Source organism: Gopherus flavomarginatus, chromosome 11 (assembly GCF_025201925.1).
Source record: "Gopherus flavomarginatus isolate rGopFla2 chromosome 11, rGopFla2.mat.asm, whole genome shotgun sequence".
NCBI classification, from domain to species: domain Eukaryota; kingdom Metazoa; phylum Chordata; order Testudines; family Testudinidae; genus Gopherus; species Gopherus flavomarginatus.
The window spans coordinates 46,104,008-46,128,036 of NC_066627.1; the positions used below are offsets into that span (position 1 = coordinate 46,104,008).

The window sequence follows — 24,029 nt, forward strand, 5'->3', positions numbered from 1 at the left end:
ATAAATAGAACAGAACAGTAATCAAAGAGAATATTCAGACCATGTGAAATAATCTGCTAAAAACTAAAGCTCATTGGAAAATATTCACAGAAATTTTGTCAAAAACTCGTGGGGAGAAAACTGTTTTCTGTGTTCCAATCACCCTGGATGTTGTGGTTTCTGTATATTATTTATTATTTTTATTACAGTAGAGCCTAAAGGCTGCAAGCAAGATTAGGGTAGCATTATGCAAAGCACCATGCAGCCACACAGTAAGTGATAGTCCCTGCCCCAAAATGCTTATCATCTAAAAAGACAAGATGGACAAAGGAAGGCTTATTATCGCCATTGGAAACTGAGAGATTTAGTGGCTTGTCAAAGGGGGCATAAAGGGTCTGTGACAGAGCTGGGAATAGAAGCAATGGTCTTGAATCCCAGGCTAGTGCTTTAACCACACCACCGTCTTTCCTCTTTTCTGCTACCCCTACTTAAAATGCCATAGGCCTTGATCCTACACAGTGTGGGTGCAGCGTGTTACATGCATAGGCACAACGTAAGGGGAACCTGATCCAGTGTTAATGAAAGAGCCGCCTGTTCAGCAACCCAGTGTAGGAGTCACACCAGATGGGAGTGTAAGTTAAGCAACTGCTCTGCCTGTTGACGATCAAACACACTTCTGTATCTCTAGACCTAGCCACTCCCTGTCAACATCCTGGGCCTGACTCTCCCACTGCCTTGTGAAATCATAGACACCAGTGAAATGTAGTTGTAAAAATGATACTATATTGATTTGATACAAGGCGTAAGCCCTTACCTCTGCTAGGGTGACCAGATGTCCCAATTTTATAGGGACAGTCCCGATTCTTGGGTCTTTTTCTTATATAGGCTCCTATTACCCCCCATCCCGTCCTGATTTTTAACATTTGCTGTTGGTCACTCTAACCTCTGCAGAGGGCCTGATGTAAAGCCCATTGGAGCCAAGGGAGCATATCCACTGACTGCTTTGAGTTTGGGGGCACTAGCACCTACCCTTACTTGACTCGTGTGCCTGCCTTCTAGTCACACTTGCATTAGGGCGTAAGGACTTTGGCCCAGACTCACTCACTACACTCTCAAATGAACTCACACAGAAAAATGATAAAAAGGCAAAAATATCCTCTCACCCGTGGTCAAACACTTTCCTCAAAGTGAGTCTCTGACCTCTCAGTCCTCATCCTCGAAAGAAACCTGCACCACCCCTTCAAAACACAGGCCTGGGAACTGAAATGGATAACTCTGCAGGACACTAAAAACCATGGACTGGTTTTATGGCTCATTATAACAATCTGTAACACCTCTGCCTGCTAACCCTTAATTGTCTCTTACAGCATGCGTGAACCCTTGATGCTTAACAATCTGTCCCAACTTGTATTTAGCTCTGGTTAACTTCCCCAGACCTGAAGAAGAACTCTATGAATAGGTGACCAGACAGCAAGTGTGAAAAATCGGGACAGGGTGTGCGTGTGTGTGTGGGGGAGGGGGGGTAATAGGAGCCTTTATAAGAAAAAGACCCAACAATCAGGACTGTCCCTATAAAATCGGGACGTCTGGTCACCCTATCTGTGAAGCTCCAAAGCTGGTCCCTTCCACCAACAGAAGTTGGTCCAGTAAAAGGTATTACTTCTCCCCGCCCCCCTTGTCTTGCTCACAGCCTGGGCCCAACGTGGCTAAAACAACACTGCAAACAGATCCTCAAAGGTATGTAGGGCCAGGAGGTATCTTGCTCCAGCAAAAAATATTTACCCTCAGTCAGAGTTTCCTTTTCATTTCCTTTGGGGATCTGGGCCTCTGTACTTGCCCCTGCAAAGACCCACCGGATCAAGTAGTGCCAGGCAATATTATAAAGAACAATTGAACTTAGTGGGCTTGAGTCTCTCTTGCCTTGCACCTCCACGCAGACATTCACACCCGTGTGCTGCCTCAGCACGGTAGCATCTTACATCCCCTTTGCTCAGTCCCCTTTCCCACGAGGAGGGAATCAGGCCTCTTTTCTGATCCTAAGTAAGGCTGCAAGTTTGTAATGGAGGTCAAAGAAGTCAAGGATTCCATGACTGTCTGGGACATCCAGGACTTCTGCAGCGGCCACTGCTGGGGCAGTCTCAGGCCACTGTCCCCAGCAGCAGGAGTTGGTGTGTGGGAGGAGGCTCAGGGATGAGGGGGAGGGAGGTCAGGGCTGGGGGGGAAGAATGTGGGGTGTGTGTGTGAGGACTCCAGGCGGCGCTTACCTCTGGGAGCTCCCCGGAAGCAGTGACATGTCCCTCCCTCAGCTCCTAGCTTTGCGTAGTGCCTCCATCTGCAGGCACCACCCCTGTAGCTCCCATTGGCCACAGTTCCCGGCCAATGGGAGCTGCGGAGCCGGGGCGGGGGCAGTATTTGGAGCTATGAGCAGAGGGAGGGAGGGAGGGACATGTTGCCGCTTCCGGGGAGTGCTGCAAGGAGCCGGGTACGGAGCCTGCCAGTCCCACCAACCCAGCCCCCCAGCACCAGCAGAGGTCCCAGGCTGCTCCCTCGGAACATGTCCCCCCCAGAGCACCCGCAGCACCACCCAGGCCGCCCCCTCTCCCAAGATTTAGTCTGGAGTATATAGTACAAGTCATGGACAGGTCACGGGCTGTGAATTTTTGTTTACTACCCATGACCTGGTCATGACTTTTACTAAAAATACCCAAGACTAAAACGTAGCCTTAATCATAAGGAAGAACAGAAAAAAATGTAAAAAACTTTTCATAACATTTTATACCACAAATTAAAATAACGTGAGTTAAAAGCATCATGTTTGGTAGACCCAGCCTGGCTCCTCTGCCCTTCTTAGGTCAGCCCAAAGGTTCAGAATGTGCACACCTGTGTTTTTAGTTTTACTGGGACCAGCTGACCACATTAAACAAAACTAGGTCAGGGCCGTTTCCGGCCAAGAGTTCCCAAGTAACACCGGAGCACTGAGGATGGTGGGGGAGGGCGTTTCCATTTGCAGGTTAAAAAAAAAAAAAGATCATTTTCAGCTTCAGGGTGAATTAAACTTCCACTGCTGTAGTGTCTCCTTTTCACATAACCTTTGAAGGGCATTTTAAGAGCATCTATCACAGTCGCTGTTTGTTACATTAGCCAGGCAAGGCACAATGTGGTTAATTATTCTTCAGGCCAGAATATGTAATTTTTTGAGTTCGTTATTGTGTGTGTGAAGGGAGAGGGAGGAAAGCTTCAAAGCACCGAATGAAAAGTCCCAATACCTCCTGCTAAAACTTGACGTTGAATTCCTTGCCCTTCCTTTCAGGAGATAGCAATAAATTAATTTCTAATGGGCACAACATCCTGGCATGTTTTTACCACTCATTGTGTTTTATTCCAGCCTGTGACAGGGCTCCTTGATATGTTTGTAAATGGCTTGTGTTATATTGGGATAACTGGACTCTGACATCTATCATAATTAACTGTAACAAAGAAAAACAGATATTCATTTTCTGTACAAAAGATGTCCAAAGGAGGATGGAAGGTGCAGGGGGTTAGTTCCATGATTCCATGTATTCTGTGATCAGGACTGCCTCTTTGTTATATATTTGTACAGCACCTAGCACATGGGGCCCTGTCATCTACTGTAAAAATAAATAATAGTTAATTCCCCCATCACCACGGCCCTTATTCTGAAATGTACATTGCACAGGGGGATGACTGCATCCACACCGAGGTCAGCAGGGCTCTGCACAGGAACTGGGGTGCACCCACATACGGTACATTGCAGAAACAGGACCTAAATTTACAGCAGAACATTTGTCTTTGCTGCAGAATTGTTCTCCAGAATCGAAGTAGAAACAGGTGCCATCCCCTACCTGCTCTCAGACACAGGGTGCATCCTGTACACAATCTACTTCACCTCCTCCCTGGTATTTGGTTTTCTTAATACAAAACCTAGCAATAATATATTAGTAAAGTTTAGCTCAAACCTTTCTGGCCTTGTCTTTTCTTAGAGATCCTCCCTCTGGACAGATGAGTCCACACCTTAGATCCTCCCTTTATAGAGAGCCTACTTCCCTGATATTTGGGTAACAAATCACCTGCTTCTGAGTCAGCAAAACCCACTTAGCCCTTTCTCAGCCTAATCAACACTTGCTATCAAGAAAAGGTGTCTCAGGCTAAAGCTGCCAACCTGTTACACTAACCTTACATTTGTTATTTATATTTAAAAAAATATTAGTTTCTAATCCATTTGGTTATAAAAACAGCAGCAAACAACTCTTCCAAACATGGACCAAGAGTAAGCAATGCAGTGACCTATGCCCTAATCTGCAGACAGCATAAATCGGAAACCTAAAGACTGCAATTGGAATATCAACATTGCTAAGTGTTTCACAGCTAAAAGAACGAGTAGTACTTGTGGCACCTTAGAGACTAACAAATTTACTTGAGCATAAGCTTTCGTGGGCTAAACCCACTTCATCGGATACATAGTAAAGTTGGTTTTAGCCCATGAAAGCTTACACTCAAATAAATTTGTTAGTCTGTAAGGTGCCACAAGTACTCCTGTTCTTTTTGCAGATACAGACTAACAGGACTGCTACTCTGCCTGTTTCACAGCTGGGACCAAAGCAGTGTTTACAATTAAAGAACCAGCACAGGACATAAAGGCAGGTGGATGAAGCACTCTTTGAATGTGCCTGACAGGGTGCAAAGCTGGCATTGCTATGACATTTAGTTCTTTAAAGATAGACTTATCTGGCTTGTGAAAGCACTCAGGGAAACCTGCCTGACCTGCGTGGCAGCATTGTGTGGTCTGAATCACAAGTTGGTACCTGGGTTTGTATCAGTGCTTGTTTGTTCCCCATCTCTTTCTTCATCCTTGCAGGCCCGAATCTCGAATCTGGACTGTGATGTTACTGCTTGGGACTTGTTTACTCTACTGTGCCAGGGTGACCATGCCTATCTGTGCTGTGGCCATGAGCAGTCACTTCGACTGGGACAAGAAACAGTCCGGCATTGTTCTGAGCAGCTTTTTCTGGGGCTACTGCTTAACTCAGATCATCGGAGGGCACCTCAGTGATCGGTACTAGAACTTCCTTATATTATCCCTTGCTCAGTTTTTGCAATCAATTTTTTTGGCAAAGTTACCTGGTATCTAACCTCCACCCCAAGGGGATGAGGATTGATAAACTATCTGTGAAGTACATCGATAGCTCTGGAGGAAAAGCACTGCAGGCCTGACTCAAAGTCCATTGAAGTCAATGGGAGCCTTTCCATTGACTTCAGTAAGTTTTGGATCAAGCTCTATGGCTCTGATCCAGCAAAGCACTTAAGCACTTGCCTAAACTTAAGTATGTGAGTGGTCCCCACTGGTTTCTCAGTTGTCACTGATCTTAAAGTTGCACAAGTTCTGAGGAGCTTTGCTGGAGTATGGCCTATGTGCAGTTTAGGAATTACCTACCTGCAAAAGTTGTCGTGTTTTAAACTATGCCGGTATAGTTCAAGCTGTACAGTCCCCACTAGTGTGACCGCAATTACATCAATTGGCATTTGTACTACTACCGGTTACCCCCGGATAGGAAGAGGAGTAAGGTAGGTAGGTATAAGGCACCTTTAGAATTGCATCCACGTTACGGGTTGTACTGGTATAACTATTGCCATAAAGAATCACAGCCCTAACCAAAATAGTTATACCAGTACAAAACTTGTGTGTAGACAGTCTGTATTATTATGGGATGGTGATCATTGCAGTGCTCTTCCCATAGCCATCATTAGCCAACAGCTCACATCCAGCACAATCTATTTATTAACAAAAGCTAAACGCCGTCCTTTTGTGGATGGCAACTTTCAGACTGGTTATTCAAGCAATGAACAACCAGCGAGGGGCACCGTTCCCTGGTCTGCAGGGAAATCAACTCTTCGTTTCTTCCTCTCATCCGTGGAATCTGTTTTCTCTCTCTTCGCTCCATGCCCACGTTTCTGAGCAGTTCCTCCCGAGTTTATTCCCCTTTGCAGCCTCTAGTCGTGCTTGGGAAAAGCATGTGCCGCACAGTTTGATTGTATTAATTGAAAAAAAAAAGCCAAAAAAACCCAGTCAGCTGTTTTGTGGAAACCCCAGTAATTACCTGCTGGAGTTCATCCACCAGACTGCAGTGTCCTAAGAGGGCACGGCTTTCCTGTAAAATCTTGTGTAAGAAACACAGTCTCGGAGTCGCACATTGTCTGTGCAGCGGGCTGTGCCGTCGCACTGTGATCTTTAATAGATTCTGCAAGCAAAGTGCACACAGGACACGAAAGGTTACAAGCAAGCAGAACTAGTGCTAAAGAGCAGATGGAACAGAAAATGCCATCATGCTTTGAGAAAAAGAGTACAGTGCTAACTGCTTGTTGTTAAAACTTCCCCTGCATCAGGGATTCTCTCAACTCCGAGCTCATGACCAGCCTGCCCTTCCGCACTGCTGATTGGGAAGGGGATCCTGGCTATTTGGGATGGAGGTAAGCTCCCAGGATAGAAAAGGAGATCCCAGTACTGAACAAGCTGAGAACTACACTTTCTCTGTTGTTTGTAAAACTTTCTCTGTTGCTTTAAAATCAGGTTTCTCTCACCCTCTTTTACCTGTGTTCACCTTGTGTTTCTAAGGTGGGCTTGTAATTAACACGCTCCTGCTTTTGTTTACTTCCCCGTGGGTGCCCACACGTCACTGAAGATGTAAGTGTATGGACAGGTGGAATGGGTAATCAATTTCCATCCCAGACAGTATGAATGTGGCTGGGATTCAGTCACTTATCCCCACTGTCTGCTGCTGTTGGGGAGCAAGTGGGGATTTCCCTTGGGTACCCCTTCACTCTCAGTGGCATTCTAGGGCCTCTCAGACATGCAGTTAAATGGCAGGAATGATGCCATGTTCTGCTGCTACATGATGGTACAGGACACGTGCAACTGAGATGGGAAAGGGTCTGCTTTGCTGCTCACCTCCCTGAAGGAAGCAGGTGAAGGGCGCAGGTCAGCTGGCCATCCCTGAAGACATTTGTGGGATGGGAAGATCAAGTGGAGAGGCCTGGCTGACTGTCATTATTAAACAACTAGAAAGAGACACCTGAAGTCCTGATTCCTAGTCCATGCGCCAACCCCATACCCTACCCACAGTTCCTCCTTTGCATAATTCATGCTTATCTTTCAGGATCGGAGGAGAAAAAGTCCTTCTCCTCTCTGCATCTGCCTGGGGTTTCATCACCGCAATCACTCCACTGCTCACCTATATCAGTTCTGCCCACCTGATTTTCATGACAATTGCTCGATTCCTCATGGGACTACTGCAAGGTGAGACAAAAAATTGTGTATGTGTTCGTCCCACCCATGCTTATACTGCAACTCCCTATATGATGGATTCAAATGAAAGTCATAACTGCAATATGTAAATTGCAATGCTGGTTAGAGCAGGCTGTTTCTGAGCTGCCCCCACACCTGGAACTCCTGTTATAAAAACTGCTGTGGCTGGATGCAGAGTGGCTACCAAATTGAGAAATTTGTCTCTGAGAAAGGTGCTGTCATTATGCAAAGCTTTAATCTCTGTGTCTGCCTCTGAAATGGTAAACATGCTTCAAAGCACCTGCAATTTGAGGGGTTCTTTGGCCTTTCTCCTGAACATTGATAATTTGGGATGATTTTCTCTTCCGCTTGGTGAACTAGGTCTTGGAAGTGTAGAAGTCTGGCAAGTGCTACCCAAAAGTTGGTTGGGTGACTTTTTCTTGTTAACCAATAAGAAACTCTGGGTTATTTTCACTGTTTCGTTTCTGGGCTTCTGCCTCCACAGACTGGGTGCCTGATACATTATTATAAATAAATACATTTTTGTAAGCTACCAGGTCAACATACCTTCTCAGTGAGGGCCTTTTCTCCTGCTTACTCCTTTTCCCCCCACCCGTCTTTCTTTGTACTCCTCCTTTTCTATGTAAGAGTTTACTATTTCGGGGCCACATGTCTACCAAGGACAAGATTAACACTAGTAGCATCCATTCCAATTTTAACCATGTGCAAATTAGCCCGTATTTTAACCACTGCAACAGCTGACCCATCCTGGAATTCAACTCTTCCCTGGCTCCCACCCTGGGAGTTTCACATCCTCTCCACATCTGTCTCCATAGTGTCATGAATGTCAACTCCCCACTGAAACCATCTGGTGCCATTACTGTGCAAAGTCTTGGGATGCTATCCCATGTGACCCTGGCACTCAGCAGAGCACATGATGTTGTCATCACCAGAACCAGGATGAATCACCCACTTCACCATAAGAAAAAGCTGGCAACTATTTTATAAGGATTAAAAGTTACTAAAGCTTTTTCAACCCCGAGGGAGAAAAAGGATCAGTTTTGGTGTGACTCAGCTATTGTGTAGCAGTGGAGTGCTGACCTGGTGGTTAAGGTTCCCCAGCCTGGGAGTCAGGAGAGCAGGGGTCAGTTCCCAGCTCTGCTCAGACTCCTCGTGTAATTTTTAGCAAGTCACTGTGAAATGGGGATAAAGGCCCTGCCCTATCGCACTGGAAGTTGTGAGGATAAATGCACTCACACTTGGGAGGGGCTCAGATATTACAGTAAAGGGGGGCATCGCAGCAGATACAGAGAAGGCACAATTGAGCTTCCAAGTGACCATATGGTATATCAAGGAGAGCCGTGGGCTGCCATAAGTCATACTGGTGTGTGACACCGGGAGGTCATTGCTTTGTTGACTCGTTTTGAGTCAAACATGCGAGTGCAAGTTTGACTGCTGTGTACCCTGACTGGCAGCGGCTGACTCTTTCGTTTCCATTGTTGTTAGGAGTGTACTTCCCTGCCTTGGCCAGCCTCTTTTCTCAGAAGGTCTGTGAGAGTGAGCGAGCTTTCACGTGCAGCACAGTAGGGACTGGCTCTCAATTTGGGTAAGTTCCATTAGCTTTGGGTGGTGAGTGACTTAGGCTATGTCTAGACTACCTGCCATATCGGCGAGTTAAAATCGATTGCTCGGGGATCGATATATCGCGTCTCATCTAGACGCGATATATCGATCCCCGAGCGCGCTTATATCGATTCCGGAACTCCACCAACCCCAACGGAGTTGCGGAATCGACATGAGGAGCCGCAGACATCGATTCCGCGTGGTGAGGACGGGTGAGTAATCCGATCTTAGATATTCGACTTCAGCTATGTTATTCACGTAGCTGAAGTTGCGTATCTAAGATCGATTTCCCCCCGTAGTGTAGACCAGCCCAGAGTCTCAGAGGGATGCCATAGGAGATAAAGTGCCATTAAACTTCTATAGGCAAAAACACCCACCCACAAAGTACATCTGGAACACTGGATCCTGGAGGGTATCTGTTCCAGTTGAAGAAGGCTCAGACAGTTGCTATAGAGTATACACACTCATTACTGAAGTCTTTGACCTTTATAATATTTTGTTCTCTCAAGCGTGTTGAGGATTAATGGGATTTTATCTTTTCTTTTGAGTAAGCAGCTTGAAGGAGTTGCTATTACATTTGGTTTCCAACAGGAGGTGGCATAGTCCAGCAGGAAGAGCAAGACAGAGCATCAAGGGTCCTGAATTCTGTTTCTGACCCTTTCACTGACTTGCGGCGTGATCCTGGGCATGTCATTTAACCTCCCTGTGCCTCAGTTTCACTCTCTGTTAAATGGGGATTAATAATACTTTCCCACCTTTGTAAAGTTCTTGGAGAACCTCTGATAGAAAGGGCTATAGAGCTGCAAAGCAGCAGTAGTATTTTATGCACCATATCTATTTATCACTCAGTTCCGTCCTGTGACTTTCTTTTGCGGATAGATGTATTCTGGGATATAAATGGTGATCTTGCTTGAAGGACTAAGGTATGTCTACACAGCAATTAAACACCCATGGCTGGCCCCAGTCAGCTCACTTGGGCTTATGGAGCTCAGGCTGCAGGGCTATAAAATTGCATTGTAGACATCCAGGCGTGGGCTGGAGCTTGAGCCAAAATGTCTACACTGCAGTTGTAGAGACCCAGAGTCCGAGCCCCCGCAAGCCCGAGTCAGCTGACACAAGCCAGCCACGGCTGCTTAATTGCTGTGTAGTCATACCTAAGTGGGCTAAAATGTCCTCGTCTCAGTGCCTACAATCAGAGTGTACCTCAGAATGCTCTGTGGCATCCTTTCATTGGCAGGTATTTCAGACATCAGTAGGAAACAAAGGCCTGGATTCGCGACTGGTGTAAATTGACCATGTTCCAACAACTTCAGTAGAACTACTCTGACTTACACCAGCTGAGGATTTGACCCAAAGTGTCAAATTAAGAAATAGAGCAGGTTCTTCTCCAATGCAGTGGCACTAGAATGGTCTGTAGTACAGTGGAGTGGTTTTTAATAACCAGGCAACCTCTCCTCTCAGCATTATTGGCGTAGGAATGATTAGCCAATGCAAATGTTTGATAAGATGAACAGCTCTTGAGGGCTGGATAAATAACATCCAATAAACCATAGTGTTGACTCATTACTGCTGATGCATGGATTGTGAGTTTGCCCAAAGAACACTCTTATCAGTCTCGTGATCTCTCTGGCTTTTCCTTCCAGGACGCTGGTGATTGGTGGGGCAGGGTCCCTCCTTCTGGACTGGTATGGCTGGGAAAGTGTCTTCTATTTCTCTGGTTTACTCACTTTGCTCTGGGTTTACTGCATGTGCAAATACCTCCTGAATGAAAAAGGTAACCTCCCACCCTATTCTTTCATACTGGCAATAGCTATTCACTAGGCTGTGCTGTGGAAATGACAGGAAAGTGATGTATGGCAATTGTTAACCCTGGGGCAAATGACAGGTGGCACTACCACCTCCTCCTCTGGCTGGATTCTAAGTTGCACTAGACCTGCTAGGCCACCTCTGAGCAAACGTACTGGATCAGCTCCACATGTGACTGGCTCTTCCTGGTTTGTGAATCTCTCTGGGGCTGAGGCAGAAACGTAGGTGCATAGAGAACTTTTACTGCAAAAACTTGGGTGCTGAGTGAGCTTAGGCGCCTACAGGTTTTGGCAGGAGATTCATGGATGGCAGTGGAGTCAGAACTGGGACTTAGGTCCTTAAGCCTCTGACTTGGGCACCTAAGTACCTTCATGGATTGCAGCCTGGCTGTTGGGTTAATTTTTTGTAAGTTATACAGAAAATGAGAGTTTTAAGGAGGATCTTGAAGGAGCATAATTAGGTGGGTTTTGGATGTTTTGAAGGAGTCAGGAGCACCAGAAGCTCCCTAGAAGTGGGCAGGGGGCACCGGCACCTGAACCACGATCCTACCCCTGCTCCACCTCTTCCCCTGAGTCCCTACCCTCACTCCCTCGTCCGCTGAAGCCCCGCCTTTGCTCTGCCTCTTCACCCAAGACTCCACCCCCACTTGCTCCTCTCTGCCCCCTCCTCTCCGTCACTTGTCCTTAAGGCAGATAGAAAGTGATTGGGCCATGGGCCCCTGGCCCCGCTGTTCCAGCACCCCTGTGCGGAGCATCTCCTAAGTGTAAGGGGCAGCATCGGAGAAGCACAAAGGTGCTTGTTTGAAAATGGATCAACTGAGCAATGGAGGCAGGCAGGAGTCGACAGTGAAGGAGAGATGATAGGTAGGGTGGGGGATAGGCCAGTAAGGGACTTGAAAGTGAAGACAAGTAGCCCATGTTTGATGCAATAGAGAAGAGTAACCAGTGGAGGGATGCATAGAGAAAGGTGACGTGGGCAAAGTAATGGGCTAGGAAAATGATCTTTGCAACAGCCTTCTGAGTGGACATGAGCAGGGTGGGGGTTGCATTTGTCAAGGCCAGTGGCAGTAACTGAGACCACACCAAGATCCTTTCAGGACAGAGGTTCAGCATTAATTGTTGCTTTGCTGTGTCTGCAGGCATGTGTGTGTGTGTGTGTGCGCATGAGGTAGGGGTTTGGAGGAAGTTTAGTTAGAACACCATGGCTACTTACAGTAGTTTTTATGGTTTAATGCATAGATGTTCCAGGGTTATCCTTCTGAATGCACATTTTAAGCAGTTCTTAAACCGTGTGGTTAAGCCCTAGGATAAAACAGATCCAGCGTGTCTATATGGACTATTGGAAAACATAGCTTTGATTTGATATATTTCTTCCCTGCAGAACTCATCATTCACTTAGAACATTTAGCAAAGGGCCTCTCGTTATCCAAACAGACCAAAGTTCCCTGGAAGCAGTTATTTAAAAAGGCCCCTATCTGGTGAGTATATGTCACGGCCATGTGTATTGTGCATGTCAGCCCCTCTCTCATGCAGAATCTGGTTTTCTTGTTGCTACTTTTATTTGATAGCTATTTATTTATTTAGGAATTTTTAACAGGTTTACAAATCATTGCCATGTAAATATCCGAATCAAAACAATAATCATTACACCAATGAGCTTATCAAGGACAAGTGCAGAGTCCTGCACTTAGGATGGAAGAATCCCATTCACTGTTACAGACTAGGGACCGAATGGCTAGGCAGCAGTTCTGCAGAAAAGGACCTAGGGGTTACAGTGGACGAGAAGCTGGATATGAGTCAACAGTGTGCCCTTGCTGCCAAGAAGGCTAACCGCATTTTGGGCTGTATAAGTAGGGGCACTGCCAGCAGATCGAGGGACGTGATCATTCCCCTCTATTCAACATTGGTGAGGCCTCATCTGGAGTACTGTGTCCAGTTTTGGGCCCCACACTACAAGAAGGATGTGGAAAAATTGGAAAAAGTCCAGCGGAGGGCAACAAAAATGATTAGGGGGCTGGAGCATATGACTTATGAGGAGAGGCTGAGAGAACTGGGATTGTTTAGTCTGCAGAAGAGAAGAATTAGAAGAGCTTTGATAGCTGCTTTCAACTACCTGAAAGGGGGTTTCAAAGAGGATGGATCTAGACTCAGTGGTAGCAGATGACAGAACAAGGAGCAATGGTCTCAAGTTGCAGTGGGGGAGGTTTAGGCTGGATATTAGGAAAAAACTTTTTCACTAGGAGGGTGGTGAAGCACTGGAATGGGTTACTTAGGGAAGTGGTGGAATCTCCTTCCTTAGAGATTTTTAAGGTCAGGCTTGACAAAGCCCTGGCTGGGATGATTTAGATGGGAATTGGTCTTGTTTTGAGCAGGGGGTTGGACTGGATGACCTCCTGAGGTCCCTTCCAACCCTGATATTCTATGATTCTATGATCACTAGGCAGTAAATTAATCATCATCATTTAGCAGGGTATTATCGTATTGCAGAGTGAATCTCTTTACACCATCCAATCCTGTGTGAATTATATTTGTCTGTGCTTCAAACAGTCCAGGGCATAATGCCACATTCTGTATTTAGAGAGACTTGGTGGGGGCACTAGTATCTGTTATCGGACCAACTTCTGTTGGTGAGAGAGACAAGCTTTCGAACTACACAGAGCTCTTTTTCAGGTTTTTCCAAGACCTGTGACTCGAAAGCTTATCACCAAGAGAAGTTGGTCCAATAAAAGATATTAGTGCCCCCACCTGGTCTCTCATTGCATATACTCTGCATTTGTGGCTCAGAGGACACTGGGTACTGTAATCTTTGCTCTCGTTGCTGAGAGAGACAACCAAAAAATGCCCCTTTAATTGTCACTTTGACTTAATAAAGTATCTCAGGAGACATTACATCCTCCTAGTTTAGGGTTCTGGATTTAACACTGTCCAGCCCAGAGCAGGGGAGTGTTTTCTGTAGCGCAGCACATCTGCCTTGTGGCCATTTAAGGGAAAGACAGTGACAGGATCTGAGGGAAAATGGCCATGGCTTTAAAGACAGTAAGGTGATAGGTGGGGATATGGGCAGTATTCTGGAAAGGGTGCCGAGGATGCACTGGTGAGAATGAAGCTATATTAATAATGTAGGTGTAACATGAAGCTAGTAATTCTTCCTGGTACGCTTGCATTGCAGTGTCCTGTCAGATAGGGTTCTGTTCCAAACTGTCTGTGTTATTGTTTCAGTGACAGCACCACCCTAGCTAGTATACTAGATTAAATCAGTTGCTTATTATCGGTAATATCGCTTGAGTGGACATATTTGCCCAACAGACATTTAGCAGGACCTAAACAAAATCCCAGGGAAAGGCACAAGTCCTGCTGTAAGTAAGGAGCTGATGGGATCTTTCATACTGAGACTCACTCCATGAGTATGATGGTTATCAGCACTGATTGTATCTTAAGTTGTCAAGATATCAAGGCCCCATTCAGAGCTGCCTATGGTGAAAGCATCATGAGAATTCACTGGTGCATTGCTCTCTCCTCTTGCTCTGGCGGTCAGGTGGGATTAGGTATCTCCAGAAAATCGCAGGAAGCAGCTTCAGTGCTATAGAGGGTTTATATATATGCCTGACATCACTGTCTTGAAGTAGTGGGTAGTTAGAATCCCCCTTTTTTTTTACCCAATGTGATCTGTCATCTTGATTGATCCTTTTTCTCATTGTATATTTACAGGGCTGTCATAGTAGCTCAGCTTTCTACGGGCAGCACATTTTTCACCCTCCTCTCCTGGTTGCCAACTTTCTTTAAGGACACTTTTCCCGAGTCTAAGGTAGGCTGACACCACAGCAAAGCGGAGACTCTGAAGGCTCAGTACAAGCAAACAGATGTAGTATTTCCATGTGTTTACTTAGCTCCCGTTAACACTAGGAAGCTTTGCATTGTCTTCAGCGGGCTCTGGATCAGGCCTGAAGAGAATGTCCCTTTCGGTATATGAGCCAATAACACTAGGAGGTTGATTTTAGTCCCCTTCGCCCCTACGTTTGATTTTGATTGGCCTAGTCCTTCTGCATTGTTCTGACAGGTTCACTCACATTTTGTCGCTTGCCCTGTCTTGCCGCAGGGTCCCCTCTGAGAGTATGTCAAGGAGCAACACTCTCGGTTGCTCCATAATGTCAAGCTCTCAAGAAGAAGCTGCTCCTGCACTGTCCAAGGCTTCCTTTGTAGCCCATGAGATCTAACGCAACTCCCCCAAAACACACAGCTGGTAACTGGGCCATGGATTTTGGATGAGACAGGAAGACAGTGTCAGTATAGGAGAAAAGCTTTTCCTTGGGATCAAGCATTGCCGAGAGGGAGAGAAGGGAGAAGAAGGAGGAATGATTTCTTCCCCATATGGATGTGCTGTAACCTTAGATACATGATGGTGGCCTGTTGCCTTTACCCCTGATTCTTACATGAAGGTGTTGGCAAGCAGGGAGTATATGCTTGATATATGCAGGAGTCCAGCTATTTAATAATAGGGGAATAGAAACTTGTACCTCCCACACGTCCCTTCTAAAACAAAGCTTCAAATACAGGCCCTGATCCATGCCATCAAATCCCCCCCTTGCACCTGCACATTGATATCATGGGATCTAATCGCAGGATGTGGCCATATTGTTTAACTATCCAAATGTACCAGCAGTGCCAAGAGATAGCATTGCCTGCTCTGATCCTTTTCAGCAGTGTCAACATGCTGCACTTCCCGCACATCAGCAGCTCCCCGTCATGAATCCCTTTCTCACAGAGTTCTCTGTGGTCTCTAGGCTGCCCTGTTGTGTGGGTGAGGATGGCACAGAGTTCATAGCTGCAAGCAATTTCAGACAACCACCGAGGGCCTTTGTTACTGTATTGGCATAGCCGAGCTTAGAGGCGTGATACTGTTAGTTGTTACAATGATAAAAATTTTCATTACTAATTAATATACATTTTTTTATTTGGAAAGCTCTGAAGAAAGGCCCCTCTCTGTTCTGCACAAATAAATCACCCATTTTTCTGAAACTTGGTTAAAATTCTTCCGGGCTGAGATCTTGTATTTTTACAATTCATTCTGCCCACAGAAATCCTGAGATTGTCTTTTCTATGGTGGCTCTGTCGTGTGTTTCTGGAATTTCCCAGGATCCCATACATTTATTACATTAATGAGGGGGCTTTATGGCATACTTGATATTTATATTAAAATCATGTATTAAACCAGCAAACATATTGTTATAACAAGATTTGCAGCACCTCTTGTAATACGCTTGGGTAGCAGTGATTTGGTAATTTAGCCATCTGTTACATATTTAATTCCTGTGCCCTTATGTAAGATGCTCTATATAATATTCCTGCATCTGGCCATTGCTTCGTAAATATTAATAAAACATGGATTCATTCAATGTAAATTGAAGGGTTGACAATAATCCTTAATGTGATAAAACTATGTCACCTACTGGCCAAACATACATACTGCAGGTGAGTTGTTTTTCTCCCTCTGCTAATGTCCAATTCAATGACGAGAATCCTGTACCTTTGGCCCATGCCGTGAAGTGTGCTATGGTTTGAAAATGGACCCTATAAAAGAACTATGTGGCACTGTTCCATGTCCTTATGTTCTTCTTGTATATTTTGGCCACAAGCTTAGAGGTGCTGAGCGAGAACAGCTCCAGCTGGCATCATTGGGAGCTGCAAGTGTTCCGCACGTCTGAAAATCAGGCTCTTGTTTTGCAAACTGGCAATGCAATTTAGGAGCCTAAGTTCCTTTTTCAAACGTGACGAAGAGCTAGATTTTCAAAGGTATTTAGGTTCCTAGCAATGCAGATGTGTGCCTAGTGCGGTTGACAAAAGCGTCTGAACAGGTTAGGTTCCTAACATCCATTGAACTCAGTTAGAGGCTTAACCTCTTTTGGTGATTTTGAAAATCCCACTGGACACCTAAATACCTCTGAAAATCTCACTGAAAGCCAATGAGATATAAACTCCTACATTACTTAGGTGCTTTTGAAAATGTTTCCATTAGTCGTCTTCAGTTACATCCATAATACATTTTCTCAGTTGAAAAGACAAAGCAAAATTTTCCTCTTTATCAGTCTTGAAAGCTCAACCCTGGCACCAGAAAACCCAGCTGTGTTCCCTCAGTTGCATGGAACTGCTAGCTAATAATATAGCGGCTATAGTCTGAATTTAGTCTGCAGTTTTGCTGGTGACCCATGAAGCTGGATAGAATACACAGTTTGCATATTGGCTCTGTGCCGCAGAATCTTGTTTGCCAGTAAACTCTGCCACTTTTAATCCTTCCTTACTACTGTAGAGAGAAATTTCTGCCTCTCTGTCATGGGTGTAAAGCCAGTCAGACTTTATGGTATTTAACAATTCACTTATTTATATAGCACCATGTGTGCATGTACATTACAGACCTCAGGCCCCATCCTGGAATGCACCGAACTCTGTAGGGCATTGGAAGGAATGTGAGAAAGTGGTTTAAAGCTCTTGTGTTAGGTGAGCAAAAGCACCAGGAAAGAGTAAATCCTAATGTCCCATGCGACGCGCCTGCAGTATAAAATCCATTAGCTGCAAACAAACCCTGCTCCATTAGCAGGATGTGAACATTGGTTCTCTTCACTTTTCCTGTGAGGATTTTTCTCCCTTTCAGGGCTGGGTGTTTAACGTAGTGCCATGGCTGGTTGCAATCCCAACAAGTTTGTTTAGCGGATTCCTGTCTGATCACCTGATCAATCAGGGTAAGAGATCCTTGGGTTGTTCATCAGCTCTGTCTTTTCATAATGCAAAGAAAAGACTGGATGGGAGGAGACGGGTTTGATGGGAGAAAGAGGAAGCTGAGCTTCTGGCCTGGAACTTGGATAAATACTGTCCTCCACACGGCCTCTACATATTTGTAACGCCCTTTGGGTTTGTCTACGCTGGTACTTCATCAGCAAAACATTTTCTCATTTTGTTAACAAAAGTTTTACCGACAAAAAGCGCCGTTGTGAACAGTGCTTTGTCGGCAGGAGCGCTCTCCTGCCGACAAAGCCACTGCTTCTTGTGGGGGGTGGAAGTTTTTTGTCAGCAGCTAAAAGCCTCATAGTGTAGCCAGACCCTTTGTCTTGTATGGGAGTTGTAGGCACATGTCTGAAACAGACTCTGACCCTGTGTGTTAAATTTAACTTATACTCACTCTCCTGACGTGAGCCCAAACTATGGGTGTTGAACTCTTCTAGACTGAAACATTAGTCCCCGCTTCATTGAGAGGGGTCTAGTTTAAATGCCTCCAATCGTCTTCATTTTCCCTTTCAGGCTATAAAACGATCACCGTTCGTAAGTTCATGCAGGTAAGAAGACGAAAGCCTGCGAGTGAAACATCAGTTATCTGTTAGCGCCGATTTTGCATATTAGTCTAACAGTGGACATCAGATTCGAGTTCTTGGGAAGCTTCACTCATGATCTTGGTTGTAAAAAAAGAGCTTTCATAGCTAGGCAGATAGCTGGTAACCAGCATCTGTGGGAAGGACACAGAGAAAGGCCATGACTTTTTCACTGGGCTTTGACAAACCAGGATATTTTAACAGTTTGCCTGGGAGTGGCAATTTTGTGAGCGATATGGAGAGTTTTTGTCAGCCCCGCAGAGCAAGCGTGTTCTTTGACACCGAATGACTCTTCAGATTTTGGATGAAGGGAAACAGCAAAAGAATGAACAAGAACAAAAGCCCCATGCGAGAGCAGCGCATCCCTTCTGTAGAACAGCGGCTCCCAAACATTTTACTAAGGTGGCCCCCCAACTATGTTTGGTCTCTTATGAGGAGCCCCTGTTACATAGAGATGTACAGGAACGACTATTTCTAAAATCCTATGAGTGTACAACAGCAATTCTGAGTTTGTTCTCAGCCTTCTGCTCCCCATTCCACTTCTCAGCCCCTGCTCTCCCCTCACTAGCCTTGCCAAAACCCCTGCTCAGCTCCCCCCAGCCTCTTGCCCTCATGCTCCCAGCTCTGCCCCCTGCTGCATCCAGTCAGCCCTTCTCTCCCTACGACCAGGCCGCAGTCACTATCAGCCAGCTTGCTGGCTCCGGCTGCTTCCTCCGCACTGCTGCTGCCTGGATCCCACTCCCCGTGCTGCTGCCTACTTCCCCGGCCGAGCAGAGAAGAGCACGGGGAGGGGGAGAATGGCATGGGGGGTGCAGTGACTGGCAACCCACCTAGACCCTTCCCATGACCCACTAGTGCACGGGTAGTCAATAGGGGGACCATGGGCCAGATCTGGACCACTTTTGAACAGACCCCGATATCTTTTCATTTAGTTATTATCATTATTGTTGGGGGGCGGGGGTTATTATTTTCTCTGGAGGCTGGATCTTAACTATACCATTTACCAAGAAATTTGGACCGTGACAAAAAGTAATTGACTAGCCCTGCACTAGTGGGTCAGGACCTGTTTCCTCCAAGCTGCGCAGCTGCCTATTAAGCCCCACACAGGGGCTCAGGGCTGCGGTGAGGAGAAGCAGCCCGCTCTGCAGGATCCAGCACGGACCTGCCCCAGAGCTGCCGTGGCCAGGGAGAGGCGCTTCTTCCCCGGCCCCGAGCTGCTGTGGTGAGAGAGGGCTGGGGAAGCCTGCAGCCAAAACCCCTCATCCCTGGTCTCACCCCAGAGCCTACACATCCCATGCACTCCAACTCTCTGCCGCAGCCCTGAGCCCCGCTCCCACACTCTGAACCCCTCGGCCCCACCCCACCACATTAATTTTGTTATCTACCCCATTATGAAGGTGATGTATCACACACCACCTTCATCTTGGTGCACATCACAAAATTCATTCCACACATGGATGTAAGAAATTAGAGGGAACACTGGTCAGGACCCATCATTTGGGAAACGCTGCTCTATAACATGCTCCATTGCCTCCACCTCACAAAAGGGCACTTGTCTGTGCCCGTAGGCCGTTGCCTTAGGAATGTGAAGGTGCCATACAGAGGAAAGCAAGTCATCAGAACCACCCAGCTCTGTGTACAGAACCATAATGAGTCCATCGTTTTTCAAAAAGGGAGAGCCCGTCCGCAATAGGAGCTACTTTTGTTCCCTGCAACTCGCTGTGAATTTGTTGCAGATGTCTTTAATTTTCTTTTTCCTTTAGGTCATCGGATCAGGCGTATCAAGCATTTTTGCCTTGTGCATGGGTCAGACATCCAGTTTTTGCAAAGCTATAGTATTTGCATCTGTCTCAATTGGACTTCAGACCTTTAACCACAGGTAATAATAGTAATAATCATAGGAGTAGTGCAGAGCTCTGACAGAGTACTTTTCAGGAGGCAGATGTCATTACCCCCACTGGGAAACTGAGGCACAAAGGGATTAAGTGACTTGCCCAACGTCACCCATCTGGCCAATGGGAGAGCCAAGAATAGAACCCAGGTCTTCGGAGGCTTATTCTAGTGCCCCGTTCAATAAGCCATGCTGCCTTTATATGTCAAACACCTAGCAGACAAATTGAACCAATGTTTTATTTGTTACATGTGAAGAGTTCTAATCTAAGATCGAAGGCTTGAGGATTTATCCAGGCTTTATTGAGCAGTGACTGTACATAAAGATGAAGTGTCCAGAACATGAGCACTGTATGTGTCAGTAACTCAAGACAGCCAGCTAAATCCTTGTAAATACCCACTGTTGGGAAATATTAAATACATGACACGATTCAAATTCAAGGATTTCTCTCACCACCTTCCCATTACCTCAGCTTAGTCTTGAAACAGCCCAGCACAGGGCCAGACTAGGGGTAATGGATGAATATGCTGCTTAGCAGATGGGGCAGCCAGGTTGCTGCAAATCAGGTCTGAGATGCATTATGAGGTTTTCACGAGAGGAGTTTCCACAGCACCTTCCTACATATGCCAGCCTCTAGTGAAGTCATTGGCAAATTCACTCCATCCTTTTAAAACTGTTATTTACTTCTCTCTTATTGTCCACTTAGAACTGGGGATTTCTTCCCAATTTTAGCACAACTGTTTGGTTTTCTTTCTGCCTCTAAATTTGAGTTATCATAGAAGCAAAGAAAGGCAGAAGAACCACCTATGGCTAGACGTTAAAACCAGACAAATTTAAATGAGAAATAAGACTTTTTTTTTAACAGTGAGGGCTGTTAACCATTGGAACTAACTACCAAGGGGAGTGGTGGAGTCCCTATCTCTTGATGGCTTCAGTTCAAGATGGGATGCGTTTCTGGAAGGCATGCTTTAGTCAAACACAAGTTATTGAACTCCATACAGGAGTAACTGGGTGTTATTCTACGGCCTGTGACATGCAGGAGGATGATGTAATGCAGGAGTTCTTAACATTTTTCTTTCTGGGTCCTCCCCACCCATCCAACATGATATAAAAACTCCAGGGCCCAGCAGCAGGGGAAGAGAAGGGGATGCTCTGGGCTTCAACCACTGGGCTGGGGGTGGGGGAGGAGCATGGGGCTTCTGCCCTGCGGAGTGGCAGAGCTCCTGGCTTAAGCTGTGGGGAGAGGAGTCATGGGGCTTTAGCCTCATGGGAGGTGGGGTCACCAGGGCTCAGGGCTTCAGCCCCATGGGGGGCCAGGGGAGATGCTGGGGCTTGGGCTTCAGTCCAGAAGGAGGATAGACTAGTTGATTTAATGGTTCCTTCTTGCCTTAAAAGCTATTAATCAAAGCATCAGATTTTGGTGGGTCTGAACTGGTACAGCAACACCTAGTCCTAGTCTAGCAGGAAAAAGTGTCTGAGTCTTGCCACAGTGAAGCTGGCATGTTCTAGCAGGCTAATGATGGACACACTCAAGAGAATTCAAATTTCCTTCTGGCCCCACCTAACACTTTATAAATGTAACTGCAGCCATGTAACCACCACTGTATCTATTGTACTTTCCCGCTAATACTGAAGCTCTTTGCTTCTTATTTTGAAGTCTTTCCATTCAGTTATTCTCCCATCTTGGTTCAATTTCAACCATATTTTGGTTCTCAGTTCCCTCCTCCTTCTCCTCACAAGATTGGTTCAGATTGGTTCCCTTCACTGAGAAACAGCATGCTTATCTTGTGTAAATTCTGAAAAACAATCAAAACCTGTTTAAAAATAAAAAGCCTTTAATTTCTCTTCTCTTTGTGAACAGTGGCATTTCAGTCAATGTTCAGGATCTGGCTCCATCGTGTGCTGGCTTGTTGTTTGGTAAGGGGGCATTTTTAACAATTTTTATTTGCACAGAAAATATACCCATGTATGGGGAATAGTTCCCAGGGAACTACATGTAAACACAAGTAGCTGAGGGCAGAACATGGCTCAATCCAGGCAGCCTTTTGACTTGATTAGGGTTGCAGAGATGTAACAGAAGGTAGAGATTGCTAACATCCATGACCCAGCTTTGCATGTCGGAGAGAAATTTAAAAAGGGCGAGATTGTGCCCAAATGCGCTGTGGGTGCTTATGAGAATGGGGCCCTACCAAATTCAAGGTCCAGTTTGGTCAATTTCATGGTCATAGGATTTTTAAAATTGTAAATGTCGTGATTTCAGCTATTTAAATCTGAAATTTCATAGTGGTGTAACTGTAGGGGTCCTGACCCAAAAAGGAGTTGTGTGTGGCGGGTCACAATGTTATTGTAGGGAGGATTGTGGTACAGCTTCTCGTATTTCTGTGCTGCTGCTGGGTGGTGCTGCCTTCAGAGCTGGGCAACCGAAGAGCAGCAGCTGCTGGCCAGGAGCCCAGCTCTGAAGGCAGAGCCGCTGCCAGCAGCAGCGCAGAAGTAAGGATGGCCTGGCGTGGTATTTCCACCCCTTCTTCTGCGCTGCTGCTGGCGGGGCACTGCCGGCAGGGTGGGCTCGCGGCCAGCAGCCCTCATTCTCCGGCTGCCCAGCTCTGAAGGCAGCACCACCGCCAGCAGCAGCACAGATGTAAGAATAGCACTATCACAACCTCCCCTACAATAACATTGTGAACCCCCTGCAACTCCCCCTTTTGGGTCTGGACCCCCAATTTGAGAAACGCTGGTCTTCCCCATGAAATCTGTATAGTACAGGGTACAAGTGCACAAAAGACCAGTTTTCTGGGTCTGTGACACATTTTTCATGGCTGTGGATTTGGTAGGGCCCTACTTATGAAACTGTGTGGCTTCATGGGTGCATAGGGAGTGTGCTAGGAGTTCTCTCTCCTACACAGCAGCCAGACTTGCGGGCAGTCTCTGCATCCCCCTGGGAGAGCAAGACATCCTGAAGGGGGATGGGGAGGAGGTGGACCCTGCCCTCCACACACTGGACAGCTGAGCGACTTAGGTGCACCTTAGGGAAAGTATATGCTGCACTGCCTGAAAGGCGTAGCAGTGGATAAGCTCTTTCTGGAAGCTCAAGGAGGAAGTCTACTTCCAAGAGCTCTCCCCCATTCTACCCCATGGGGAGCTGCAGCTCTACCCTGACACCCACACAGTGGGGCTGTGTCTAACCAGCGCGAGCGAACCCAAAGGGAGTGAAAAGTCTTGGGAGTAGCACTGTACACATTCAGAGCTAGATTATCAATGCTCAGCTCTCCCTGTGCTTATTCATGTGCTTTCCCCTGCCCTCGGCAGGTGCAAATAACTGCACGTGCATGCACTTTAACGAATCTAAGGCTTGTGCCCACACAGGAGTCAGGCTATCGAAAGGGCACATGCGAGTGTTGAAATTTCCAGATTCCTAGCAAGTATCTTATGGTTAGAATCATCGGGTGCAAATTGATGTGATGCAGTGGTTTCCTTCTTCTCTTTACAGGCATTGGAAATACAGGTGGAGCCCTATTAGGTAAGGGATTTTCCTGGAATTGTCCCTCATTTGGGGGATCCTCCGGCTGAGCTGACATTACGGGGCGAGGACCTGGCCAAGTTCCATTTGATTCATTTCTGCTCTCTCTCTGTACACAGGTGTCGTTTGTGTGTATTTAGCCGGTCATCTGATTGAAACCACTGGTTCTTGGGTTTCTGTTTTCAACCTTGTGGCTACAGTTAATGCCCTGGGGCTCTGTACATTCCTGATCTTTGGCGAGGCCCAAAGGATGGACACAGACTCTGCATATGTAGATCTATAGTCGCTGTAAACATGAGTTCAGCAAATGAAATCCATTGAAGGGTTTAGGACTGTAACTTCTATTGATAGTGGTTGTGCAAATGGTTGTTTGTAGAAGAGAATATTATTATTTTGTAGAATTTAAATAGAAAAAAATCTATTGCGAGACTATTACGGGCCTGAACTAAACCCAGAGGAGAGAGGAAATCCAGAGTTAAAACTTTGCTTAGAGGATGGCTCTTGGGTTATAGAGCCTTTCAGCTCTAGGTCACTAGTTTGAATTTGAATTGACTAC

The 24,029-nt window shown here is 46.1% G+C and overlaps 1 protein-coding gene across 1 annotated transcript in view; it reads left to right on the plus strand.

The window, feature by feature from the left end:
- SLC17A9 (solute carrier family 17 member 9) overlaps positions 1 to 23,756 on the plus strand; it is a 31,831-nt gene extending 8,075 nt beyond the window's left edge. Inside the window, exons 2-13 of the mRNA XM_050918682.1 lie at positions 4,856 to 5,053; positions 7,152 to 7,291; positions 8,786 to 8,885; positions 10,546 to 10,676; positions 12,089 to 12,185; positions 14,416 to 14,512; positions 17,354 to 17,441; positions 17,998 to 18,032; positions 19,829 to 19,944; positions 21,818 to 21,873; positions 23,444 to 23,473; positions 23,593 to 23,756. Coding sequence (XP_050774639.1) covers positions 4,856 to 5,053; positions 7,152 to 7,291; positions 8,786 to 8,885; positions 10,546 to 10,676; positions 12,089 to 12,185; positions 14,416 to 14,512; positions 17,354 to 17,441; positions 17,998 to 18,032; positions 19,829 to 19,944; positions 21,818 to 21,873; positions 23,444 to 23,473; positions 23,593 to 23,756 — 1,252 coding nt within the window. The remainder of the gene's footprint in view (positions 1 to 4,855; positions 5,054 to 7,151; positions 7,292 to 8,785; positions 8,886 to 10,545; positions 10,677 to 12,088; positions 12,186 to 14,415; positions 14,513 to 17,353; positions 17,442 to 17,997; positions 18,033 to 19,828; positions 19,945 to 21,817; positions 21,874 to 23,443; positions 23,474 to 23,592) is intronic.
- The last annotated feature ends 273 nt before the right edge of the window (positions 23,757 to 24,029 follow it).